The 19,285-nt window shown below is 39.1% G+C and overlaps 1 protein-coding gene across 4 annotated transcripts in view; it reads left to right on the forward strand.

The window, feature by feature from the left end:
• MLLT3 (MLLT3 super elongation complex subunit) overlaps nucleotides 1-19,285 on the forward strand; it is a 120,180-nt gene that overhangs the window by 49,255 nt on the left and 51,640 nt on the right. For all 4 annotated transcript variants that reach the window (XM_053932362.1, XM_053932360.1, XM_053932361.1 and 1 more), the window contains exons 3-4: nucleotides 10,312-10,394; nucleotides 15,184-15,327. In XM_053932362.1, the coding sequence (XP_053788337.1) occupies nucleotides 10,312-10,394; nucleotides 15,184-15,327 (227 nt within the window). The remainder of the gene's footprint in view (nucleotides 1-10,311; nucleotides 10,395-15,183; nucleotides 15,328-19,285) is intronic.

Below are 19,285 nucleotides of genomic sequence, written 5' to 3' on the forward strand. Positions count from 1 at the left end.
TATTTTCAAAAGAGCTGACTTGAAGTATAGCATGATGAATGGCTTTTATGCATAAGAAAACACTGAGCTTTCTTAGGCAGAACTGTAGCTATAATCTCTTAAAAGTCTGTTTTGTCACTTTATTGTTTTACAGATTTCCATCAGATTATTAGTGCAAATGCAATTTCATTAATATAGCAATTTTTAAGAAAGATTTTTTTAAAAAGCTAGTTGTTTACTTCATGCTGGAATTGGCCTACAGCAAAATCAATTATTCAGGGTTAGACCATGTGCCACTTTGAAGATTTTCTGCCTTTATGGCCCAATCTCTATTTCTTTTCCTTCCATTTCTATTTTATGTGCAAAGGGGAGTTTGTCAGCTGTGTAGAGTGTAGTGCTCAGAGCTTGTGAAGAAATGTATCAATGGCTAACTTTTTGTGAATTAATATATTGTACCTTTTAGTGTGTGTGTATATATATCTATAAAATATATATATATCTTTCAGTGTATATCTGAAATGCTTGTATATCAACTCATGCAGTCTGGGAAACAAATAGGATCAACTGGAAGCTTTGGTTAGCTCCCAGCCAGCAGTGTGTGCCCAGGCAGCCAGGAGGGCAAGCCCCAAACCCCATCCCGGGGTGCATCAGACACAGCATCACCAGCTGGGACTGGGATCATCCTGCTGGATTCAGCCCTGGGGCAGCCTCACCCTGCTGAGCACAGTGCTGGGCCCCACTGTCTGAGAAGGGTGGGAAGGTCCTGGAATGGTCCAGAGGAGGGGAAAAAAAGCTGGTGAAAGGGCTGGAAGGAATGTCCTATGAGGAGCAGCTGAGTTTGGGTTTGTCTAGTTTGGAGAAGGGGAGGCTGAGGGATGGCCTTATTGCCCTGAACAGCTGCCCGAGGAGGTGCTGATCTCTTCTACCTGGGACCCAGCAACAGGATTTGTGTGAGTGGTTCAAAGCTGTCCAAGGGCAGGTTCAGACTGGACATTCGGAAGCATTTCTTTTTAATATAAGGGCAGTCAAATATGCTGGAGCAGACTTCCCGGAAAGGTGGTCAATGCCCCAAGCTGTCAGTGTTTAAGAGGCATTTGGACAATGTCCTTAACAACATACTTGAACTATGTCCTGAAATGTTCAGGCAGTTGGACTAGGTGATTATTGTAGGTCCCTTCCAAATGAAATAGTTTGTTCTGTTCTGCCTCTCTTAAGGAGAAGAATAAAGCTATAGGCATGCTACAGTGGTCAGAACCAGTATTGCAATTTTAACTATTTCTGGTTGAAGAAATTGGTAATTTTATATGCCACTTCCTTATCCTCACATGGTTGTTTTCTCCCCTCAAAATTCCTATCAGCTTAATAGTGTAATTGTTGTGATAAATTACATGCATGCCAGTGCATACAACATTTGCATCATCTGTGTGCAAGCACAGCTCTTAAACTCAGTTTATGTCTGAAGCATACATTTATATCATATTAATTGTAAGCATGTTTGCACACAAACTACAAGTCTCTCTCTTTCAGGGTATTTTTGATTGCCAAGCTTTGTATTGTTGTTACACAAGTAATGCTAGGTGGCAGGCAGAAAAAACAGGCAGTTTAATGTAAACACACTGTTTATCATAAGTAATTATTCTAGCCTTAGCAATACCCTTTGATAGTTTAAGCTCATGTCTTATTAATACATCTGTGTTTTGCTCAAGTTAACATACTTTTTTAAATTTTTCCTTTTGTTAGTTAGTGGTATGAATGTGTTGGAAGAGATATTTTTTGTTTCCTGTTCTTAGTCCCACTCTCCAATTGCTAAAATAATTTTGGGAGGTATTAGTGTTCATGATTGTAAGTATACCTACTCTGAACAGCTTCAGGAAGGTAATCAGGTAGATGATACAAGCAAAATTGATTTTTTTCAGTATATTACATCTGAAGAGCAAAGAACTGTCTGAAATTTAGCAAAAGAAATTGCAGGGTTCTGCACTTGGGGAGGAAGAACCCCAGGCACCAGCACAGGCTGGGAGCTGAACTGATGGAAAGCAGTTCTGTGGAGAAGGACCTGGGGTTCCTGGTGGACAACAAGCCATCCATGAGCCAGCAGCGTGTCCTGGGGGCCAAGAAGGCCAATGGTGTCCTGGGATGCATTGGGAACAGCATTGCCAGCAGGTTGGGGAAGGTGATCCTGGCGCTCTGCTCAGCCCTGGTGAGGCACATCTGGAGTGCTGTGTGCAGTTCTGGGCTCCTCAGGACAAGAGAGACACAGAGCTGCTGGAGCTGGTCCAGAGAAGTTGTGGAGTCTCTCTCCCTGGAGATACTCAAGAACTGGACACAATCATATGCCATGTGTTCTAGGATGTTGCAGCTTGAGCAGGGAGGTTGGACCAGACGTTTATTTGTGGTCCCTTCCAGCCTTACTCATTCTGCAATGAATCAAGTAAAATAACCATGAAGGATGGAGGTGTGATGGAAAAAAAAATTAGTCTTGGCTTGCTTGTAAAACTTCTTTAACCCCAAAATTTTGACACAGTTATAGCACCACTGATATACAGACTGACTTTGTTGGCTCTGAAATGCTTATTCCCAGTTGGATCCTTGCATAGCATGATGAAGTTAAAGTAGAGAGTAAGATTTATTGTGTTAAATATCTATCTGGAGGTTAAGAAAAAGTATTCTCAGTGCAAAGTCTTTAATGGGAAGATGATGTATATAATTAATAATCAAGAAAGAAATTACTTCAAAGTCTGCAATTGTGGGACCTGTTTTTCTGAGTAGAATAGAAAATCCCAAGGGCTGTACATTCTATACAAATATGAGAATGTACTAGTGCACAGTTACTGGAAATTTTTATTACACTTCAAATACTAATGATATCTACAGGACAAATTGACGTTTATTGTCTGAGTTTTTAATGTTATACCTAATGTGTTTTCCATCAAAGATAATTGTTTGGTTTATTTTGTTACTATCCAGGCAGCCTTAGCTGTAGTTCAGTTGTTCAAGGGTTTTTCATTTGCTTTAGTGTCATGCTCACCTAAGAACAGCTTCTAGATCAGGTACTTTCTGGAAGTGCTATACTCCAGTGATACCTGAGACATATGTAAATTTTTTAACAGTAATTTTTGAAAAATTGTAAAAACTGTTGTCTTAAAAATACAGTTGTCTTGAAAAAAATAACATCCAGACATAAAGCAGAAAATAATTCAGTTTAAAAGTACTTGTTTTTATTCTTTTCCCATCTCTTTTGCATTCCTGTCTTGTTCAGAGGAAACATGAGGGAGCAGACAGAAGGTATGGCAGGTGTAAACTATGTGTGATCCTAGACATTTCCAGTAACTTTTAAATGTCTCAGTAAGGACTTTTGATTGTGTGTGCAGTGCAGAATACAGCTGACAACTTTGTGTCCTTTAGTCAAGAGGAGGAGCTTCTGCACCATCTGATGTGTAATGAACTTCAAAACTTTGCAGCTGCCTGAGGATCTTTCTGTATCAGGAAAATGGCCCTTCTGGTGGAAGTCTTGGAGGGGTAATGTTGTGGTTTATCCCCATCTGGTATCTAAGCACCACATAACAGCCTATTTATTTCCCCGCAGTGGGATGAGGGAGATAATTGAAAGGATAAAACTGAGAAACTTGTGGGTTGAGATTAAGACAGTTTAATAGGTATAGCAAAAGCTGTGCATGCAAGCAAAGCAAAACAAGGAATTTATTCACTACTTTCTTCATGGGCAGGCAAGCATTCAGTCATCCTCAGGAAAGCACAGCTCCATCACACATAACAGTGACTTGCAAATGAGTGGTTTAGGTTGCTTAAAAAATTTCTGTCAAAGGTATTAGCAAAAGTAAGTTTAATATAAATTTGTAACTAGCAAAGTTCAATGGCAAGGTTCACTCTATTACTTATTACATGGATTAAATACACAAAGCAAAATCAGATTAGAATCAGCTTAGAATGAGTCACACAGAGACCAGAGATGGAAAAGAGTAAGCATGTAAAACGGTAAGTGAAACACTTCTGCTGAGTCACAAGGTTCAGAGACAAGCCCCTTGCTTTCTAAATTCCTGATGGACCCTAGGTGTGACTGAGTCCAAACTCAGCCACAGACTTGGAGACTTCCCTGCCCTCCTTTTTGTGTATTAGATTGCTCTCAGTTGATGAAGAAGCTATTTAATGGTCGGGGAGTAGACAGTGTACAGAAAATGTCACTCCAAAATTTAGTTAGGTTTCACTTTATTTAAGGGATTTTAAACTGTATCTTTTTACCCTATCCAGCTGGTAGAAGTGGTGGGGATCTGGTCACTCACTGTGTGAGGGAGGCAATGTAATATATCTGTAAATGCAGTGCTGAGATCCTAGTCTTAGAACTTTTAGTACCTTCTCTGCTTTCTCTTGGGGTTTTATCTTTCTCATGAAGTACATGTCAGCAAAAAGTGTGGAGCAAATTGACTCTCCTTATTCCTAGTCTAGGACGTACAATTTAAACCATACTTATTTTAGTAATTTTTACCAGTTTCTGTTTGAACTTGCCTAGAATTTTTTAATATTAATGGCTGAGGTGCCTGAAGTTAGAAGGTAACAGAGCCATTCTCTTCCAGGCTGTTTTGGTAATTTTTTTAAGAATCCACATACTGGACCTTTCTAGCTGGCAAGGTGGGCTGCGGAATAGCAGAGTCAAAGAGCTTTTAAAAAGTCACAGCTGAATATTTAAAGCTGAGTTTTTGCTGCAGGAGGGATTTGGTACCACAATCTGCCTTCCTCTGAAAATGAATGCCACCCATTGGTTTTGAGACTTCTTTTAAGGAAAGTGGTGTTGAATAGATGAAAAAGTTGGCCAGAGTGTGACGTATGAGCACATAATGGGCAAAATACCTACAAAATACTAGTACAAAGATCCTTATTATTAAACCAGTTCTCTTTAAGAAGGCATCACTTCTTACAGGCACCCACCTGGAGTATCCTGCAGGATGCATAAAATTTATGAATTCTTGCAGACATTATTCTGCATCATCCTGAAGTTGTGTTGAAATCTGCTTGAACTTCTGCCTTTACTTGTTCATTCTGACTGTTTTTTTAATAAAGAAAAAAAATCTATTAATAATGTGTTCAACAGTGTTAGACTGGCAAGTGAATCTCATGTCAAAAAAAAAAAAAAAGCTTTCTTAAAGCTTTTAAAAAAAGATAGCTTTAACTAAAATTTTGTTATTATGTCCAAAGGCTTCAGTGTAGTCACTGTTGCACAGTGTAGTCAATGTGGCATTGTGGCTTGATTGCATCTGTTCCTTCAGTATCATCTGTTCCTTCAGTATCAGTTAATGTCTGATGCAACATATGGGAATGCATTTGTGAAAGAAAAAGTAGTGCTTCACTTGTGGAATAAAGAAATAAATCATGTGAGATAAATGATTTAAGCAATTTATGTGAGCTGTAGAGAAAGTGTATTGTCCGAATAGAACAGGGGACAGGTAATCATCAATGCTTGTTCTGACTTTCTGATCTTGGGTGACTCATTCTGCAGCCATTATCAAAAGAATTCAGTTATAGAATGCTCTGGATGAGAACTGAGCACTCTCATTTCTTTCTTACATGTAGAATGAGTGTCACAGATACATGGAATATCCTGATTTGCGAAGGTCCCTTTCTGCAGCAGTCCTCTCCAGTGTCTCATTCCCCAGTCTCTCCACATATCCAGGATTGTCCCATCCCAGGTGCAGAATCTGGCATTTGTCTTTGTTAAACTTGATACAGTTGGTGATTGCCCAGCCGTCTGATTTGTCAATGTCTCTCTGCAGGGTCTCTTGATAGTATGATTAGGCAATGTAACATAAACAGATATTGAATCATTATTGAGAAGAAATCCTTATAAATAAAATTATGTAGTAGTAGTAGTGTAGATATTCTCAGTTCAGTCAGAGAGAAAAAGAGAAAATTTTCTGCCAGGTTAAGCCTAGGAAAAAGTCCAAGAGGAATGTAAACAATCTATTATCTTATTTTCTGTTCATATTGTTTATAGATATGTTCTACAACACTGACCTAAGTCTAATGTATCAATCAAGTAAAATGTTTTTACTCTAAAACCAATAGAATTAATGTTCACGATGTTCTCTATAAAAGAGACGTACTTTTGAATAAACATTCATTCGCCTTCTGGAAAAAAAAATCTAAACTGAGAATATCTCCAGTAGTAGTAGTGATAGTGTTGCTGTTACTGATGCCTATTGATACCTTGCAGTTGCTTGCTGCAAGGCAGGTTTTATTTGAGGAGTATTTCCATAACTTCTCGTCACCTATGAATTACTGGAACCTGTTTGTATAGGAAGGCAGCTCCAAATGAATGGATCAGCATAACCAGTATGTTTCTGACTATTCCTGTTCATGAGGTGTTTGTAATACAGCTAGCATTGCAGCTGAGTGCCTGAATAGTCCTCTGTCACAGGAGGTTAAGTGACAGTATACTGTAGGTAAGCACCTGAAAAAATTAATAGAATTCATCCTCTGTACAGTTGTACATGTGTGCACATGTGTATGGTTCTTCAGCATTAAGGGAAACAGTCATTCCACCTTCTTCTTATCCTAGGACCTAGCTTTTACACTTTCCCCTATTCCCTCTATCTTTTTACAACTTGACTAGTCATTTGGTTTCACCTATGTTCAAGCTCCTATGCAGCATTTCACAATAGCTTTAGCTAGAGACCTGTTTGATCTAATTTCCATTCTGTGGTCTTAGACATACCAAGTGTTACTGCCTGTTACAGTAGTGTTGACCCCACAGTAGGATGAAACATGGTGAACATAAGGGACCGACATCCGCATTATGATTACGTTGCACGAGTTCCTATTTTTATTTCAAAATTGCACCTAAAATAGTTTTAGTTGATCTGTCTGTTTAGCAAATTTATTTGCAAATACAAATATTCGTTTATGGGAGAAGAGATTATTCTGACAAACATAAAATAACAAGTCAGTACCATGAACTCACAGAATATTCTAAGTTGGAAGGGACCCACAAGGATCATTGAGTCTAACATTTAAGTGGTCTGTACAGGGATTGAATGCACATTGTTGGTGTTATTCCCACTGTGCTCTGATCAACTGAGCTAAGCTTCTTATTTTGGCTTACACAGACAACAAACCCACGCACATTTTATTCTGTGACCAGTGCGTGTAAAGAAATATGTGTCATTTTGCTTAGGTTTTTCACTTGTCTTCTCCTGGACCTACAACTCTTGTGACAGGAAGCACTGTTATAATTGGTCTGTTACTCTGTATGCTGTTGCCCACTTCTTCTTGCATCTCAGTGATGTTCCCTGGAACTGCCTTATGTGACACCAATTTTTAACTGTGGGAAACTTCAGGGCTTTAATTGTTCTAGAGACTGCCCTGAGTTCGGACCACCTAGACAAAAGATACAGCAGAGAGGGAGAAAATTGTATTCATACAAGCTTTTTCCTTAGGAGAAAGAAATCTGACCATAATAATTAAGTCTTGGTGGTAAATGGTGTTCAAGACACTTGGTTTGGCACTTGAAATGGATTTTTAAGTACCACTTTAAAGGAAAGGAGCAGTCAGAGGTGAAATGCCTCTGTCCCTCTGGATCAGGAAGAAAATTTTTTGTAATAAGGTAGTGTTTTCTGCTTATGTACCTAATCTAGCATAGTCACTTTTTTCCTAGCAAGCTTTGGGAAATCTGTTAGGGTCTCTAGAGGCTTCCTTTTTCAAAATAACTCCTTCCTAGTTTCTGTTGTTGGTTGAGTTTGTTGGTCTACCTTTGCAGTTTGCATTTGTTTCTCTTTACCTTTTTCTCTACAGGTTTGGGATTTTTTCCCTCTCTTCTCCTCTCCTGTGTTGTTTTGGTGTTTTTATTTGTTTTCTTACTTCCTTTTCTGTGGTTTACTTAACTCCTGGCATGTCTCTATTCTCCGCTCAGCATACCTTGCTAGGATGATTTCCTGTTGGCTTGGCTAAACCACATGTCACTGCAGCCCTGGTTACTCCTTTTGACAGTTCAATAAAACAAAAAGAGCTTATTCCAGGGAGTGCTGTTTCAGAGTGCACAGAAATGCCATTTCTGTCAGTATGTTCTGTCAGTGGTGGCTTCCGCAAAAAATGTGAGAAAAATTTAATAGCTGCAGCCTGCACATACACAATAGCACTGAGTTTCGCTCAGTCACTTCTATTTCTCTTCAGGAAGGTTTCATTCACAAGAGTAGAATTTTTGTTGTGTTAAAAGCCCATCTTTCAGTTTGGGAAGACACCCAAAGTAGTTTCTAGGTGATTGTTCTGCAGCCCATTATCCAGGCTTTATTAAAACTGGGAGCTGTTACAGACTCTTTGAAGAACCCTGAGACTTTGATAAGGTACTATTCAGCATGGCAAACAGCTGTGTAAATCTGCAGGAAGAGCTTAATGAGGGAGGCATTGAGAAATATTTATGCTAGTGAGGTTTTCTGCACCAATTAAGTGCTCAGGAAGAAGCTGATGTGATGTTTGTGACATCACAAATATATAACCTGAAATCACTGTTTCTAAAGCCTCTGCATTTCTATTGATTTGTATAATCTTTCCCCATTTTTGTATAAGTGGATTTCAATCTTCTGTGTGTGACCATTCAAAAAATATTGTGAAGGCTTTCTCCTCAAGTTGTCTACTAAAGGCAGCGGAGGAGCAGGAACGCTCCTTTATCATTGACTGAGGAATTGCTAATACATATTACTGTAACCTCTCTGCTTAACTAGAACTATTATATTTACATTTTTCAAATGCCGGCAAGTCATCTTAGGAGAAGATGTGCCAATATAAAGTGAAGTACTACTTCTGGGAGGTTTTTCCAGTTTCCAGCTGAAGACCTTGGTCTGAAACCATCTCCTTGGTTTGACCAATCATCATAATAGTTTTTTCAAAACCTTTCAAATCCCACTTTACAAACTGTAGCTCCTCTGTTTTTTTTTTTTTTTTTTTCTTCTGCCACGAGAAACAAATTAATTTCTGTAGCTTTAAGAGGACAGTGTTGCAGAACAGTGTGTAAAAGAGATTGTTCTTGCTCTTTTCCCCTCCTTTTCCCTTTTTGTTAACTTCATGTAGTGAATGAGATAGTGATAGCCAACTGCAGTAGATGAGCAAGGACTTGTGATCTCCCTAACCCCTGAAGGGTTTGGTACTAGCAAACAAGGAGAATGGCAAGTAGTAGTAGAAAATTCCACTGTGTTTGCTTAGTTGGGCATTAACCAAACTTGCATGTCCTCAGAAAGCTGCAGTACTGATTGTACTATTGGGAACATAATAAGAGTGTTTATGTTCCTGGATGTGTCTGATGGACCTTGTCTTGTTTTCAGGATGATAAAGGATTTTAAGTGCCTATCTGCAGTGCTTTGCTAAAAGAATAATTTTGGTAATCTGGTCCTGTACAGTTAATTGCAATATATTCTTTTTGTAAATTACCAGGCAAGTCTGAAAGGAGTATTCACCTGAGCAAATTGTGATTCATTTAATAGTTTGAATTTTTTTTTCCAGTCAGCTAGGTGTTCACAGAGCTAGAGGAGATGTTTCTGAGGAAGTAAACCTTTTGTGTTATTAACTGCATCATTCTACCAGACTACAGTGGAGAAACCTTCAGTGATATGGTAGTGCCATAGACATGATTTTTCATACATAGCATGTCATTCATGCAACGTTTGGAAGCGTCTGAGTTGATGCTGCAGTTAGATGCGTGGTTTCTCAAGCTTAGCCTCCCTTTGTGCTAATGTGTTACATAGACTTGAGTTCTGTAAGGAGACTGCGATACAATAGGAGAAGGGAGAGATGGCTTCTGTTCCAATTTCTGTAACAGCCTACTTTTTGTTACTGATTGGAGTTGACAGCTAGTGCCACTTTCTTCAGAGATGTGCTATTCAGTACTGTGGGGATTCAAAGTAGCTAAAAGCCCTTGTATTAAACTGAGAACTTGAAGAAAAAGACTGTATTATGGCTAATGATATGCGCGGTATTGTTACAAAAGTCTGAATCCTATAAGGAAAATCTGGATATTAATTAAACATAATACCATAGTTAACCTTCCTCATGTTCTTCACTATATGATGGAGTGCCGTGTCATGTCTCCCCTTTCCCAATAATAAAGTTTTCAAATTTGAGATAAAGATTTTCTATCCATAAAGTGGAGGTTTTATGCAGGCAAGAAGAATTTGCCTGCAAAATTCAGGTTGAGCTGTGCACAGATAAATCCTACTGCATGTGTGCAGATTTTTAACAGTGCCATGTAGAACTATTGTCACAGATGTACTCGTGTGGTTTGCTTATGAATTTCAGATTTTTTTTTTTTAAATCCTGTTTTTTTCTCTGTTTCAGTGTGCAAGGACCCACCATACAAAGTTGAAGAATCTGGATATGCTGGTTTCATTTTACCAATTGAGGTTTACTTCAAAAACAAGGTATGGAATCTCATGTTTTTCATAAGAAAAAAAAAATCATGTTGAAGTGAGAGTTTTTTTAAGTTTTGAACTTCAGTTTGTAAACTTGGTTAAGAATTATATTTAAAGCTGTCTTTATCAATGCTGTTCCTCAATCCAGTGTTACTGTAACATGTAGAAATGTGCAATTGTATTTCACAGGATCACAGAATGGTCAGATTGGAAGGGACCATAGAGGGTCATCTGGTTCAACATCCCTGCTCAAGCAGGGTCATCCCAGAGCAGATGGCACAAAATTGTGTCCAGACAGTTCTTGAATATCCCTAATGAGGGAGACACTATGACCTCTCTAGGCAATGTGTTCCAGTGCTTGATCAGTGCACATTAAAGAATCTCTTCATGTTCAGATGGAACTTCCTGTGCATCAGTTTGTGCCCGTTGCTTTTTGTTCTATTGATTGGCATGACCAAAGACAGCCTGGATCCATCCACTGACACCCTCCCTTCAGATACTTGTTAACAGTAAGGTCCCTCATAGTCATCTCTTCTCAAGGCTGAGCAGACCCAATTCTCTCAGCCTTTCCTCCTAAATGAGGTTCCCTCATCATCTTTGTCACCCTCTGCTGGACCAGCTCCAGCAGCTCTGTGTCTCTCTTGTCCTGAGGAGCGCAGAACTGCACACAGCACTCCAGATGTGCCTCACCAGGGCTGAGCAGAGGGCCAGGATCACCTTCCCCAACCTGCTGGCAATGCTGTTCCCAATGCATCCCAGGACACCATTGGCCTTCTTGGCCCCCAGGACACGCTGCTGGCTCATGGATGGCTTGTTGTCCACCAGGAACCCCAGGTCCTTCTCCACAGAACTGCTTTCCATCAGATCAGCTCCCAGCCTGTGCTGGTGCCTGGGGTTCTTCCTCCCCAAATGCAGGACCCTGTATTTGCCTTTGTTGAATTTCAGACAGTTCTTCTCTGTCCATCTCTCCACCCTGTCAAGGCCCTTCTGAAGGGCAGCACAACCCTCTGGGGTATTGGCCGCTGCTCCCAGCTCTGTGTCATCAGTGAATTGCTGAGGAGGCACCTGCCCCTTCATCCATGTCACTGATGGAGGAGTTAAACAATATTGCATCTAATATAGACTCTTGGTGGACAGTATTTAGTAGATAACTCTGTGAAATTAAAATTGCCTTATTGAAAAAGAGAAGTGTAATACAATTATTGAGAAGAATTACTAGGCCTGCTAAAAAGTGGGCAGACTTTAACTAATGCTTAAAGAGCCACTTAAACTTGAGGAAATGACACCAGTCTTGATAATGTTGATTACACAAAGAATTCATGTGTAATATTTTATATTTTAGTATTACATTGTTCTATTTAGTACTACAAATATTTATAATTGGTTCAGGTTTTGATCTTTTGTAACAGTCTTTTTTTAATCTTGCATCCTTTTATCTGTTAAAAAAACAGTATTTTAGACTGCATGTGAGTACTCATTATATTCAAGATTACCAGGCTCAAGCCAAATCCAGTGCCATTCTACAAAACTTACGCTTTTGTGATACCTCACATACTAAGTAATTGCTGCACTTATTGTGAGTCTCTGAAATAGAAAATACAGAGGTTTTCTTTAATTGTACATAACAGGCTCTGCATTACTAATAACTAGTACACATAAAAAGAACTGGAGTTTTGTGAAATTAAAGAGCAAAATCTTGCAAAGTTTAATGTACACTACCTTAATATCCAAAGTTATTCAGGTTCCCTTTATATGTCATGTGCCTTGGAGCTGTTATGGTACTTAACATGATTCAAAGATACCTGTGTGTTTATTTTATATTATCAAGATGTAGTTTGAAATGATTATTTTAATGAAGTCAAAATTATATCTTTACTGTGTTGAATTCTTGGTAAAATACTAAAAGAGAAAGAAATAGAAATGCATTGTAGAAGACTTTTTCTGGAACCCTGATCACTTAAAATTTCTTTTGGGGTTAGCTATACATGCCTTTGAGTGTGTAATCCAGTATTCTTTTGTCTTTCACAGAAAGCCATGTTAAGGTACGTGGTATTCTGTTCAGGCACTTTGAAAATTGTAGGTTTTGAATAGGTAATTCTGACATGTTCCCTGTATCAGTCTGTGAAGAGAAGGTCTTGATTTATCATGTTTTCTGTTGGAAATGAAACAGAACTGCCTCAGTGAGATGATCAGACTTTTCGGTATGCTTTTTAGCCCTTTTTCTATTAGAGAAGCTGTTTTGATTCATTCAGAAAATCTAATGAAAAGCAGCTCAGTCTCTTCAACTCATCTATTGAATGCTCATCCCACAGACAAAGTAGAAGACAGTGAGTCAATCATTGAGCATCTCTATAGAAAGCTTCCTGCCCAATATTTCTCTTTTTGTTTTCCACTAGACTTGTGGCTGCTTTTTCTGACTGTGGAGACTGCAAGTCTCTGGTGCTCCCCAGGAGAAGTTGTGGCTTAGACTGAGATCAAGAGGGCAGCAGTGATTACAACTTGCCTTACCCTCAAGTAACATGTGGAATTAGGAAGTTTGCAAACATCCCTCACCCCTTGTTGGTGTCATGTAATATGACAAGCAGCAGTTGGACTGTGAGTCAGTTAGTCTGTCACACAGCTGCAGCAGCATGTGCTTCCCTGGGGTGTGTGCAATACAAAGGAAGAGTGGCACAAAAATTGAGCTGGCAAATTACTACTTTCTCCTGGCTCAGCTGTTCTTTCCCCGCTAAGGCAGTTCACAGGTACTCCAGTACAGAAAAAGAGGATATAGACAGAAGGAGGAAAATGAGACATACAGTCATAATTTATTAAAGGTAGACAGCTACTGAATTTCTGATTCAGAAAATACCCTCATGGATAGAGAAAGGAGGGGTACAGGAAACTACTTGGACCACAGAGGATCCTGTTCCCAGGACTAAACAGAAATCAGTGGAAAATTTAATAGGTATTTTGCCATGATAGAAAAGTATCCCAAGCTTTAAAGAGTTACAGAAATTACAACCAACCCCTGCTCCTAAATTCAGCAACAGCAGGCTATGGTTGTTAATCATTGAAACAAAATCCTTAAAAATTCTTTTAGGTCAATGACTCCTACTCTGGAAAATGGAGTTAATATAGGATAAGGTTCATAAACTGCAGTACATTCTATCTCCCCCATTTTGAAATAATGGCAGTGCAGTGGTACTGATGGTCATTTGTGTAGTAAGTCTGCTTTTTATTCACTGGTTATGTTCATCTGACTTTCCACAAAATTGTTTGAATACTATAGTTTATGAATTATTACAACTTGGCTTTTAGGGCAAAGCTGCTGGTACCAATGTGTTGCCTATAGCAACACTGCAGTTTTCTAAGCAGATCAGGGAATACATTGCTTCCATTTTTTTTCTGCGTGAAATCATGTTAATATTTCTAACAACAAGTATCATCCATGTTTGCCTTTGAAAATGATGTCATTTATTTCCATTATGTCATTTATTTCTATGAACTATATCAGAACTGTGAAAATAGTTCATCTAGGGGAACTGCTTTCTTTTGTCTTCAGAAACAATCGACTTCAGGTCTCCTTTTATTGTTTCTACTCCAAGTCTAGAGATGGGACAGATTAGGATGTCCCTTGGCTGTGTTTGAAACCTCTGAGTTAACTTTCAAAATAACTGAGATTTCTATGCTTTCTGTTCTTCCCATAGTTGGAATCCTGACTCAAAATTCAGCATGGTTAATGTGAATTTCTAAAGCATCTGTCACTGAACAGAACATGTATTTTAATTTCATGCAGTGTTGGATATGTGCTAAGGTTTTGCTGTATCTCTTCCTTCCCTTCATTCATGGTTCCTTTTTTTCTGAAACGTTTTTTCAAGTTGACTTTTTATTTTTATTCTTTCCTAAGGCTTGATTTGGTGACTTCCATTGCGTATCATGACCTTTGGAGGAAGGGCTGCTTAATAGCATCTTAAAAAAGCACTTAGGTCACATACAGCTTCTAGAAGGGACTGTGTAAATGTCTAACATCAAATGGACTTAGTTTGTAATACCAGATAGAAGATACTGAAATCTGCTTGATGCAATCACTGTCTTTTTTCAGCTGAGGCTTTCTCAGGGCACTAGAGCACTGGTGATTTCTCCTGAGATATATTTGCCTTTTATGTTTTTTCTCTTTCTGTATTGGTACAGGGAACATTCAATTTCATTTTTTCACTGCAGTGGCAGAGAATTTTAATTGCTTGAAAGTTCTGGTGAAACACTTGAAATCTATCTGACCACACTTGTTCAAGACAATGAAGTCTCTTTAAGAAATGAGCAGACTCCATAAGTAGGAGATCAAATGTAGTTGGCTGCAGCAGATTCATACTTGCCCCTTTCTATAACCTTTGAAGAAATCAAATTTTTGGTTGCAGTGGAGAAATTTTCAAAACTTACTACACTGTGTTCAGTACTCTTCAGAGCTCAGAAATGTTATTGTGTTTTTTGACTGAGTTACCTTGTGTCAGCTGAATCAACTGGTCTATGTGCCAATCTGTAGCCTGGGCCAAACATGACTTAACAGTGTCAAGTAAGCCTTGTCAGGATTTCATCAAATTGATGCATTTTACCTTGTGTTACCATGGGCTGATAGGAGCTTCTCCGATTCTCTGATTTCCTGTAGCTCAACTGACACTTGGTAAATTCCGTGTGTGTCTGAGAACACAGATAATGGTTTTAAATTATTTAATTTTAATTGACAGAGTATATAGCCTTTGTTTTCAACTTAGTTAGTTTTGGTGCTAGACGTTTCTATCTGGTTATTTTCAACCCTCAGGAAGAACCTAAGAAAGTTCGATTTGACTATGACTTATTCCTGCACCTTGAAGGCCACCCACCTGTAAATCACCTCCGCTGTGAAAAGCTCACATTCAACAACCCGACAGAGGAATTCAGAAGAAAGCTGCTAAAGGCAGGAGGGGTGAGTCCTGCACCCATGTCAAAAGCCATCACAAGATGTTGCTCCTTGTTGCTGGTGCATGATTAGTATAATGAGAAAGATTAACCTAACAGTGAAATTAAGTGTTCTTGTGATTAACTTAATACACAAGCTCGGTACGTGTCTTTAAATGGAATGGGTGAACAAATGAGCATGTGCTTTCCTTAAATCCATTGTAGTGTGATGGAGGTAATAAGAAAATAAAATGTCTTTCATTGAAAGAGGTTCTATAGTTCTATATTAAGCAAAATAAATTTTGTAGTTATAAGGTAGAACAAGTCAAAATTCTAACTATAAACAAACCTAGTTAAATCTCTATAATATGTTGCACAGTCTGAATCACAAAAATGTACTGACTTCTTTGTGTTGCTAGAATTAAGTGACATGAAAAAGCCAAAAGGAAGTTTGCCCATTTGGAGGGATGAGAGGGCCCAAAAGGCCAAACGTTTAGGTTTACGCTTTGTCTGTGAAACTGTTCTGCTGTGTTTCACACAATGACAGCATAATTCATTCTGTCAGGGACAATCAGAGGCTCAGCCATGAGTTCTGCTCAAGACTTGTCCCTTCCTTCCTGGAATGTGAAACTCTCCCTGGGCTAAGCTCCACTGCTGTGCCATCATCATGGGCCCGAGCCTCCCATGTGTCTGGCTGGGCTGCTGCCTCTTGCCTCCTTCCACACACCCCTGTGAAGAGCCTGTGTCTCCTCTGTTCCATCTGCTCAGTGCCATGGTGATGGGAGGGAATGGAGGAGCTCAAGCCCTCCTTGGATGCTCCTGAAGCCATCCCTCCTTCCACCTGAGCCAGCCCTAGGCCTGTAGCTGCTTCTCGCTGCCATCTCCAGCCCCACGGTCTCAGTTATCTCCTCTTACCTCCCACCATTTTGTTGGTGGTGTTTGTGTTAGAGATCGGAACTGTAGGGAGTATGTACATAGGGTCTAACAAAACCCAAGCAGAGGATATAGTTCTGACCCTCCCCTGGCTCCCAGGGCTGTGACCACCTCACGAGAATTTGGACACTGATAGCCATTGTTGCTGTCCAGGCACCTAAGTTGCTGTCTGGGCCCTGGCTCAGCTGATAGCACTCCATGCCCAGGCCATCCTCCGGAGCTGTGTTACAGCCCTAGCCTCCTGGCTGCAGGGCTTTGCCTTGCTGGGGCAGTTCTTGGTATTTGGCATTTGTCCTAATTTTATTTCATGAGGCTGCTGTTAACGTATTCTTCCAGACTGCCTGGGTCCCTTCTGCAAGCCCTGCTTGCTGTGAAGTGTCAGATAATTCACTTCCCAGTTTACTGTTTTTTGCAGACTGCATGAGTGTATTTTGCCTCGTTTACCAAGTCACTGATAGAGATGTTGAGAAAGCATTCATGCTGTGAAATTTTAAGTATTAATGCCAGTTCCTGTCTTTAATTTGAACCAGCCGTAACAAGAGTGGGTAACCTTTTTTGGTACCTTTAGATAACAGTAGGTTCTGAGCTGGAGATAAGAGGAAGCTAGTGTGAGAATCTTCAGTCTGCTGAAGAGAATTTTTGAAAACAAAGCAAAAACAAGTAGCACATATAGTCTGAAAGACCTGTTGGCTTCCTGATGAACAGAACTGTTACAACTGAAATACATGGAAATAGAAGGATGTGCAGTGTTTTCTGTTTGCATTTATAAGGTGCAAGTGGCTTTTTAGTGTGTTTGCACATAAAACATCGAGATTGTATTCTGGAAAACTTAATGAACCATTACTTTAATATTTGTTAACAACAGACTGGATAAGATTGATAAGTTTTAACTATAAGTGTAATAAATTTAAGTAATGCCAGCAGAGAATTTGGAGTTGAGGAGAAATGGTTAAAAAGGTTAAAATAGGAAGCTTCCTTTTTATTGCTAGTTTTCTGAGCCTTTTAATTTTAGGTTTCTTGAGTTAACAAAAGCAAGAATGTTGCCTAAGTGTGAAAAACAAAATGTGGCATGTTTTGATCAATTGAATATAGGGAATGACCAGTATGGTCATTCTTAAAATGCATTACTTCATTGCTTTTTTGTCTTCTGGATGCTTTAGACTGCATGGCTTTTTTTTTTTTTCTCCATTTCCCCAATTTCTTTCCAAGAAATTAATACCTTGTGATGAAGTGATCAGTTTTCTGTATCCCTGTATGGACTTTCTGACCTGGGAGTTTATCTGAACAGCTTGGCAGAAATAATGTAATATTATTTCTGTCTTGTCCCTAAAAGTTTCTCTGAAGGGCTTACATCTCCTGGTGTTGGAAAGCCCATTATGCTTTATGAAATACTGGAAACAGGCTTTTTTTAATCCTGTAGAAACCCTGTTTCCCTTCCCAGTGTGTTGGAAGGCACTTTCCCTTCAACTTCAGTCTGTTCTCTGTTCTATAGAGAGCTTTAACTCATTTGTAACTTCCATGCTTTAGGCCGAGAAAAGCATTTACAGGGTAATAAAGTCTGAGATGGGTTTCGCACTTACAAATAAGTCCAAACGATTAATACTTCTAGCTTATGGCTACATTCAAGAAAAAAAATAACAGTAACAGGTTGCTTAATTTTGATAGGCAGGGAGTCTGGCAAAATTAAGCTCATGTCCTTCAAAATGAATGAGATACCATATTAACGTAAAACAGTGGTAGCATTGAATAAAAGTGCTGGACTTTTGTTTACATGCTTTTAAAGAATGGTCTAAATTGTTTGATTTCTATGCACCTTGGAATCAAGATCAGATTCCTTTTCCTCCATTTTTACATGGGCTGACTGATGTGAACTACAAAACATGATTATTTCTCATTTGCATAAACATATGCATATTACAAATAGTATGTCCTTCTGGAGGGAGAAGTGTAGGCTCACCTGGTACCTGTGTGCTACCATATTCAGTATAGTCTTACCTCTATGTTTGTCTTTTGCTGCAGATTCCTTGAATTATCTCTTGGATGCTCCTAACTCCCCCTTTCTGTTACGTATGTATCTTGTGGCCTCCCAAATGTGAACTAGTCAAGGTTATTTGCTACAGCCACTGCTCTTCTGTCTTTCATGCTAAGAAAGTTTTGTTACCCTTCTCCATCCTTTGTGTCCAGTAAGATGTGGCTGGTTATCCTGTAGCTCACTGAGAATAAGAGTAACATTGGGATGTCACAAGTGATGAAAAAGTCAGAACTCAACTGTAGTACAGCTTTGCCATTGTGGCACTTGAGTTAGGCAAACAGACATTTAGGGTAGTACCAGTCATGTAGATTAGCTCTGTGGAATATTAGTATTTTAACATTTTATTTGACATAATCAGAATTGAAGCATTAATGTGCAGTCAGTCTTCATTATTGGGAGTTTGCCAACTTGCTGATTTCTTTTCCAAGAGGCAGTTACATTTTCAGGCCTTAGGAGAAGGATTTGATCTGGCTTCAGAGATTCTCTAATCAGGAATGTAAATAGAAACCTTTGGTTCTGTCTTAGGCTATATCCAATTGGCAAAGTTTTCCACCTTCAAAAATGTATTTTCTACACTGAACTTCCCGCAGCCCCTCAAATCCATCTCTACCATTATGCTCAAATCCATCTTTACCATTTACCTATTTTCAGTTGGCTTATTCTTGTAATTAAAAAAAACAAATAAAACATTTTCAAAGTTACACTTGGCAAATTCAACCAAACCATACATTGTTTAGGTTCTATACCTTTGTATATGTTCTGAATGAGATTCCTTTTACAAAGGTTTGCTGTGGAAATGATGCCACTGAGAATTTTCTGTACCATTTACTCAGTGTAGTACCTCATCATCTGTAGCTACCAGGTATAGACATATACCCATGTGAATTAGCAACCTGTTGCTTGAAATTCCCAAGGATACCTTGGATACAGGTGACTACTTTTAGTTGATCTGTGTCTTACCAAGCAAGTCATCAAGCTTCTGGAAGTTAAAGAACTGTATGCATGCAGTTTCCTACACAGC

The sequence above is a fragment of the Vidua chalybeata genome, chromosome Z (assembly GCF_026979565.1).
Source record: "Vidua chalybeata isolate OUT-0048 chromosome Z, bVidCha1 merged haplotype, whole genome shotgun sequence".
In the NCBI taxonomy this organism is placed as follows: Eukaryota; Metazoa; Chordata; class Aves; order Passeriformes; family Viduidae; genus Vidua; species Vidua chalybeata.